The sequence below is a fragment of the Nelusetta ayraudi genome, unplaced genomic scaffold, assembly GCF_046127955.1.
Source record: "Nelusetta ayraudi isolate G7.1 ecotype Tasmania unplaced genomic scaffold, CSIRO-AGI_Nayr_v1 ptg000087l, whole genome shotgun sequence".
Lineage (NCBI taxonomy): Eukaryota > Metazoa > Chordata > Actinopteri > Tetraodontiformes > Monacanthidae > Nelusetta > Nelusetta ayraudi.
The window spans coordinates 231,516-239,536 of record NW_027466137.1 but is presented as its reverse complement, the minus strand read 5'-3'; the positions used below and the strand labels follow the sequence as shown (position 1 = coordinate 239,536).

Sequence of the window (8,021 nt, the reverse complement as noted above, 5' to 3'; positions counted from 1 at the left end):
GCAGCATTGTTCAGGGAATTCTCTTCGGAAGGGCCATTTTCAATCTTGTGCATTTTCTTCCTTCCTTCCTTCCTTTCTTTCTCTCTCTTTCTTAAGAGAAAACAACCAAGGTTTCAGGTCATGCGACGCAGTGACGTCATTTCTCGCGGACACCGGAGACCATGTGAGACTGTGCGTGTGATTAGATAATTAACCGCCAAAGTGACCAGTAAACAACAGAGTGGGAGTGCGAGTCACACTTGTCGCGAGACTTCCCGTGACACGAGGCGAGACCGTAAACCTTTAAAGTCCTCCAAACTACGGGGAGCTCCTGCAGTAGGGGGGTGTGTGTGTCAGGGAAGACCAGAGCTCGCGCACCGAACGCACCGGACAGGAAGTGTTTTTGTAGCAGGTGACCTACTGTCGCGGGGCAAGAAAAAAAACAACAAACAAAAAAAAACAAAGAAAAAGAAAACAAAATCTCTCGGGGTGGTCGCGTGGAGTTCCAGCGGAGAGAAGCTGAGGGGAGCGCGCGTTTGAGCGCCAACAGACGCACCTGCGCAGGTCGTGGAGAACCACGCGCGTGAGCGAGCGAGCGACACGCCCTCCTCCTCCTCCTCCTCCTCCTCCTTCTCCACCACCACATCCTCCACCTCCAGCGGCACCTGCAGCTCGCGAGCCAGCCAGCCAGCCAGCATGGCCGCGGACCTCGGCTCGGTCTCCACCGGCTTCCGGGCAATGTTCTCCATGTTGACACCCAACGAGTCGTCCTTCGAGAGGCTGGAGGAGGTCCCGCAGTACGTGCAGCAGGTGGGTTCCTCCCTCCCTCCCTCTCTCCACAGCGCCTCGCCCCAGGTAGCAGCTGCCTGCACCTGCAGCGCGTGCGGCAGGTGGCACAGCGCCGGCTCGGCTCGGCTCGGCTCGGCTCCTCCCCAGCGGTCAACACGACTTTTATTTATTTATTTTTTTAACGCATACAATCTAAACTGGACATTTGAAAAACAAAAGAAAACACAGGCTTACAATAAAATCTATCCAAACAGTTTAGGTTTTCAACCTAAGGTGCGAGGACCCAAAAGGGGGTTTCCAGAGGTCAGAGACGGTCAACGAGACGTTCGTCCTGAGGAGACGGAATAATGATGAATTTAACCCAACAATTGACCAAAGGGGATGAGAAGAAAAGAACATGAAAAAGTCATTTCCAGTCGGTAGGTTTGACTGAATCAACAGGTTCAGTCACAGTGTTCCGGATCACTTGCAAGTGTGTTTTAGTGATGAGGTCTTTTATTTATTTATTTATTTATTTATTTATTTATTTATTAAGGCCATTGAGATCATGAATTACTTGCAGTGAGACTGTAGTAATACTGAAGCATTCACTAAGCGAACTCTGTCTGCATTTCCTGCCTTCGTGGATCAGCCAGATGAGTTCATGTCAGCGGTCAGTTTGTGTTTTCATTTTAGCGTGTTGAACTTAAAGTCGCTGGCGGTTGAACGGATCAACAAAAAGAGCGAATGAGCTGAGGATGCAGTGTGTCGCTGTGTCGGAGGTCACCGCGACGGAAGCAGCTGGGAAGGTTTGGAATTGTAATTAGTGACGAGCAGCAGCAGCAGCAGCAGCAGCAGCGGGGTTGATTGATAATCAATAATCCGGTGGGGGACTCATCCAGTTTTTTACCAACATTTTGCATGTTTTTATTTATTTTAACTGAAAAATGGAACAGAAATCACACATTCCATCTGAATGTGGTTGTGGTTTGTGTTGTTGTTGTTGTTGTTGGCACACATCATGTCACAGCAGGACTCCTTGTAGGAAAAACAAATCAAAAAAAAGTTTTTTTCCACTGCGGCAACACTCAACACTAATCCTACTGCCAGGGACCCATGCATTAGGGAGCAATCACACACACACACACACACACACACACACACACACACACACACACACAGTAGTGTTGGATTCTGAGAAATAATAAATGTCATGGCGTTAAAGCGGGAGGGGGAGGGGCTTGCTGCCAAAGCGTCGGAAACTTGTTTTTTTTTATGTGTGGAATTGTTTTGTTTTTTTTTCCTCCCTTGCATGAAAATATAACACACGTCGCCGGCTCTTGTACTTTTAACAATAAGATGAAAACCTCCCCCCCCCCAAAAAAAAAAGATACACAACAAGCGTTAAAGCGCCACTACGCGTTCCATTGCTGCTAATTGCTGTCACTTCATTTATTATTTATTTTTTTTATGCACTCGTTTTCACACATTTTCTTTCTGCTTTGTCAGACATCAAAGCTTTCTCCGCTCTTTTTTTTTTCAATGCACTTCATCCGTCAACGTTCCCATGAGGCGGAGGCATCAAGTCTCTGCTCAGTCTTTGGAGTGTTTTAAATTCTGTCCTCGGCCGGTCGGGATGGCCGAGGTAAAACGAGGGTGAGAGAGGGAGGGAGGGAGGGAGGGAGGAGGAAGGGAGGAGGAAGGGAGGCGTCCGCCACGCTGAGCTCCCCCCTCGCCCTCTTTTCCTGCTGCCAGATGTTGGAGCGTTATTGCGTGATTGGCCGTCCCTGGTGGCGCCCTCGACCCCCCCCCGCGCGCGCACACCATTGCACACCTGCACGCTGGTCACACACACACACACACACACACACACACACACACACACACACACAGACCCGAGACTTTCCCCCCTCCCAGACCTGCAGGTGTGCTTCTCCCTGGCCTTGGGTTAGGGTTAGTCAAATATAGAAGTTAATGAAGCATTCATTTGTTAATATTTATCTTTCCTTAATGTGTGTGTGTGTGTGTGTGTGTGTGTGTGTGTGTGTGTGTGTGTGTGTGTGTGTGTGTACACATATGTGTATATGTATATGAATACATAATTTTCTTTTTTTTATTGACATTGTAATGTTATACTTACATTTCTGAACGGTGCACATTGGGATTGGGCCAATCAGATTCCACCACTGCCAGTGTGGCCCGTGTGGGGATTAGTCGGCACTTTTGACGACGACAACAACAACAACAACAACAACAACAACTCAGAAGGCGATTGTACGAACCGTGTTGCCACCTCCAGACTCCTCCCCCTCCCTGCTCCCTGCGGGCCGGCGCTAACGTTTGCCTCCAGACGCTCTGTGAATTCCGAGTTGCAGTTGCATGCAGCCTCGGCTCTCACTGCAAAACAAACATCACGGATCAGCAGACATGAAAGTGCTGCAGGCTCTCAGCTGGGCGGCCAAGACAAATACTCAACAACTGTTAGGAGCAGCAAGAGAGCTTGCCAGTGACACTGTGTGTGTGTGTGTGTGTGTGTGTGTGTGTGTGTGTGTGTGTGTGTGTGTGTGTGTGTGTGTGTGTGTGTGTGTGTGTGTGTGTGTGTGCTCGCTCTGCAGGCCACTCCTTTCTTCATCGGGCTGATGCTCCTGGAGCTGCTGGTCGGAGCGCTGAAGACAGGAGGCTCGGTGCTGCCGCTGGCTGACGGCCTCACCTCCATTGCTTGCGGAATGATCTCCAGACTCCCCCAGTGAGTGTCCAGCCAGCCGCCAGCCGCCCCTACACAGAGCGGCCCGGCGTCGATGCAACAAAGTCACGCGTGACGCCACAAGCGTGTCCGTATGAATGCGAAACGACACTGTTGTCCAGCGTTGGCTTCTGGTAGTCGTGCTGCGTTCCCGAGGGGACGACTATCAGTGACGGACCGACCTTCCACGCCTGCCGACTTCTCCGTGACGACCTGTGTCACCTCTTGTCAGCCATATATAATGTGCAGCCTGAAGCTCGCCTGTGTGCGGTGCAGATTTGTCACAGATAGTGACGTGGAAAACAGAGGAACAGAGGAAGGTCTTAATACCAACAGACAGAGAAGGCTGTGTCACGTGTCATGTGACCCAGAAGAATGAACATCACTAGAACTTCATGTACCAATTTATTTTTATTTTATTATTTTTTAATGCTAGACTGTGAAGCAGTATAACGTCTAAATCTCCGCCGGGGCCTTTTGTTGAAGCACAGAACAACCTCGCTCGCCGTCTCACTCTTGCTCACTCTGTCCAGGGTGTTCATGCGAAGCCTCGAACTGACCACGTACGTCTACGTGTGGGACAACTACCGGCTGCTGGAGCTGCCCTGGGACTCGGCGTGGACCTGGTGGCTCTCCTTCCTGGCCGTCGACCTGGGCTACTACTGGCTGCACCGCTTTGCCCACGGTAGGTAGGCCTCCAGACGCAGGGAGACCATCTCAAGCAAGGTTTACCAACGCGCGGGTGGATTTTTGCCACGAGCACACGAGTAACGCACCTTTTTAAATGCCGAGCTGTAGTTTATTGCATGTAACGTCATTGTGCAATCGCAACTTTTACATCAGCTAGCCGCCTCAGCTAGCCGCCTCAGCTAGCCGCCTCTGTCCTGTTGGCGTAGCGGGAGAAAGAAGGCGCGTGACTCGACTTAAAGCTCATGAACCTCTCTGGCTCTGCTGCGCGGGGGGGGGGGGGGGGGGGTTGTTTTTTAATGTGTGTATATGAATAGATGTATTGTATTTGTGATCTTCTTTGCTGCCAAGCAAAACCATACAAGACAAACACGTTTTTAGACAAATACCAGAGCTGCAAGGGCAACAGGGTGGAAATTTACATCTGCTGCCTGTTTATTAGTGTTTAATACCCCCCCCCGTGCTCAGGAATATTCAAAAGATAAAATGATAAAAAGCTCATCATCAGCCACTTCACACTTCCTGCGTTCCTGCTGCTCGGGGAAGTGAGCTCTTTAGAACAAACAACGTTCTGTGCCAATGGCGAGAAGACGGCGACGACGATGATGATGATGATGATGATGATGATGATGATGATGAAGTTCTGCGAAAAGCCAATCCAGGCAGGAGAGTTGTGAAGATGGCGCTCACATCATGCTTCCCTGGACTGGATGGGATGACGCAGGGGAAGTCATTTGTCTTTAAAAACACCCAAAGAATTCCATCCAGCTGCTCTCGGAGCCGTGCAGATGTGAGAAGCCGCACGTCTCCGGAGAGCTGCGGTCTCGACCCGGAGCTGCAACAGAGCCCAGAGTCTGCATGAAGTCATGACTGTGACCCGCAGCACAACAGGAGTCGCGCGCGCACACACACACACACACACACACACACACACACACACACACACACACAGAAGAAAATGACAGAATTCTTTTCCTTTTATTCATCTGAATGACAAACAAAAAAAACCTTCTGTTTTCATCTCCACTTTTGGCCTCTAGAAAGGAGTGACGACCTCCTTCATCTTAAAAAAAACTTTATTTGTCTTTCCATGAGCTCCAGCCGGCAGCTCTGTGCCAGTCGCTCTCTGTGCAGCCATTTATTTGTGGCTGCCGCTGATGTTTATTTGTGTCGGTGGCACGTTGGGCCGCCCGCCGTCTGCTCCGGATCAAAGCACAGCGGCGCCCCGTTGGTGTCGGCGTCAGCCGTGTCCCCCCCGCCCACCCACCCTGAGTGGCGGCGGTGGCGGCGGCTCACCAGGAAGCGGCCCACGCGTTGTTTGAGGCGGCCCGTGGCCCAGGGTATTCTGGGTAGTAGTATTATTATTTTTATTGTTGCTGTGGTCACACCAGTGTAATTTTATTATGTTCAGCCAAACTTTAGCAGGGAAGCATTTAGCATTTAGCATTTAGCATTTCTTCTTCTTCTTCTCTGGTGGGAATGCTGAGGCCGCTGCTACAAACAGGTTTATAGTCAGTTGGAAAGTCCACAACGTGTGTGTGTGTGTGTGTGTGTGTGTGTGTGTGTGTGTGTGTGTGTGTGTGTGTGTGTGTGTGTGTGTGTGTGTGTGTGTGTGTGTGCGTGCGTGCGTGTCAACTTTCTTTCTTTGCGCTCCGTAAAGAAGCAGAACGGTGCTGGCTGGACCTCTTCCTGCCAGAACCTTTCCCAGGTAGACTGTGGACCTTGTTGCACTGCGGTCAGGTGTTGCCGAGCCGTTTCTTCTGTTCTTCAGGCTGTTCTCCCATAAAATCGGGAGTTCAACCAGCCGATTGGCCCACTGTTCCGACCCGGGTCGCACATCTTATTCCTGAAGACGCGTGCTAATTGGCTCCTATGATCCGGCTGGAGGCGGGAAATCCCCCTCGGCAGGGCCCGACATCAAAGGACTGACGTCTTCATCTTCACGCCACGGAATTCCATCACTCCCGCGCACTGCCGAGTCGTTTTCACGTCCTCGGCTTTATAAAAAGAAAGAGAGAGAGACGGAAAGGCCTCTTTCCACTTAGGTCCGTTTCCTCTTCTCTGCAGCCGCTCAGACTTGTTATTATGGGACTCGCTGGGGTCACAGATAATTGCGTGGTGCCGAAAGCCTTTCCTCTTGTCGGCCGACCGCAGCGCCCCGCCGCCACCGTCCCGCTCTCCTCACTCTGGTCAGCGGAGGTCGAGCCAGACTCCGACCCTGCGGTGGTATTCCCCGGTCGGGTTGAACCGGAACGTACCGGAGGGAGCGAGCGAGGCCGCGGCCGCGGGCAGCCCAGTGTTTTCCAGCGCTCTTAACGAGTGTTAATCCATCTAAAGCGTCCGAGGGTTCTGTCGTCTCTGCTGTGGAGAGCTTTTACAATCCTGGAATCCTGGAACGCCGCATCCAGACAAAGGAGCCGTAAAGTAAATCCCGGAATCTCGTTACGAGCACAGAGTCACAATAGAAACCTTGGAGAGAAAAAAAAAAAAAAAAGTAAAAAAACGGGACAGAATTGAAAGTCCTCTGCCGTAAAGTCCTCGTTAGCCTCTCGGACTAAAGCGCCGTTTTTTTTTTTTTTTTACGAGATTTTTTTTTTTTTTTCTCTTCTTTTGAAAATAGTTTTCCTTTCATGACTTCGACTTGAGAGCCCAGTTTGGAGATAATTGGATGGAAAGTTCCCTGCGAGAGCGTCGCTCGTCTGTCATCCTCGTCTCGCTGACGACACAACTCGGCCTCCGTCCAGCCGCCGCGCTCCAGACCTCGGAAAGTCGGCTGCCGCCGCGCCCCTGCTGGTCGGGAGGGGGAACTGCAGGGATGCACCAACCAGGTCATGTGACAGAAAAACTGTTGCTGGTTAATCAGTGCAGTTTGAACCGTGCAGTTGATATGCACAAACTCGACGACGACGGTGGGGGGGGCTGTTGTTCGGTTGTTGTTGTTTTTGTGTCGCCGTGCTGCACAGATGTCCAGGGTGCCGCCCTGCCTTCGCACTGGGACAGTCGGAATAGACGGTCAGTTTTGTCCAGTCAGATTTTCTCATTTTCCGCCGAGTCGTTTGGTTGCCAGCTGATTGCGGCTCCTCGTCGGTCACGCAGCGACGGTCCCGTCGACTTCTCCCGAGCGCTCTGGTCAATGTCGGACCAGGTGACCACTCAAAGACTTGTTTTGCTTTCAGCTCAGTCTGTGGGATGTGAAATCTGCATGTTAGCTTTGAGGTTCAGCATTCAGCTGAAGGAAGCAACGGGATTTGTGGCAGCTTCCTGATCACCTGATGCTGCACTTCCTGCTGGTAAAGAGAGCCTGTGGCTGTGTCTCAGTCCAGGCTCTGCATCCTTCCAAGGCTGCGTTTGACAGGAAGCTGCGTCGTAGCACTGCGTGAAGGCTCCTCCCACTTCCCAAAAGTCCGAAGGACGCTACAAATGCGTACTGGGAATGCGTCCTACTGTTAGCCCATTCCAAGGCTGCAGCGCTACTATCCTTCACCTCCTTCTGTATCCCAGGATGCTTTGCCTGCTGCTGCAAAGCATCCTGGGAAGTCGGCTGAAATTAGCGCCATCTACTGGCAAAGACACCACGTATAAATTGAAGTATTGAAGTTTCACATCAGATATTCAGTTTTTAACGCAGGGTTTTTACTGATTTGAACATCCAACGCCATCGTTAGATGGAGAACCAATGGTTAGCTTGATGCTATGAAAACGTCACTTCCTGGGTTGGCCAGCAGGAGGGAATGGGGGTGACGCAACCAGGAAATACGCCAATGGCTAGACCGCCCCGTGTGGTTACCGGGGAGGCGGGGTTTTGGTCGGTCCTTCTGGGCCGGGTCCTTGGGAGGACGCATCC

The 8,021-nt window shown here is 51.4% G+C and overlaps 1 protein-coding gene across 1 annotated transcript in view; it reads left to right on the top strand.

Moving 5' to 3' along the window:
- Positions 1 to 482: 482 nt before the first annotated feature.
- agmo (alkylglycerol monooxygenase) overlaps positions 483 to 8,021 on the top strand; it is a 32,706-nt gene continuing 25,167 nt past the window's right edge. Inside the window, exons 1-3 of the mRNA XM_076045802.1 lie at positions 483 to 789; positions 3,363 to 3,493; positions 4,024 to 4,175. Coding sequence (XP_075901917.1) covers positions 676 to 789; positions 3,363 to 3,493; positions 4,024 to 4,175 — 397 coding nt within the window. The 5' untranslated portion in view covers positions 483 to 675. The remainder of the gene's footprint in view (positions 790 to 3,362; positions 3,494 to 4,023; positions 4,176 to 8,021) is intronic.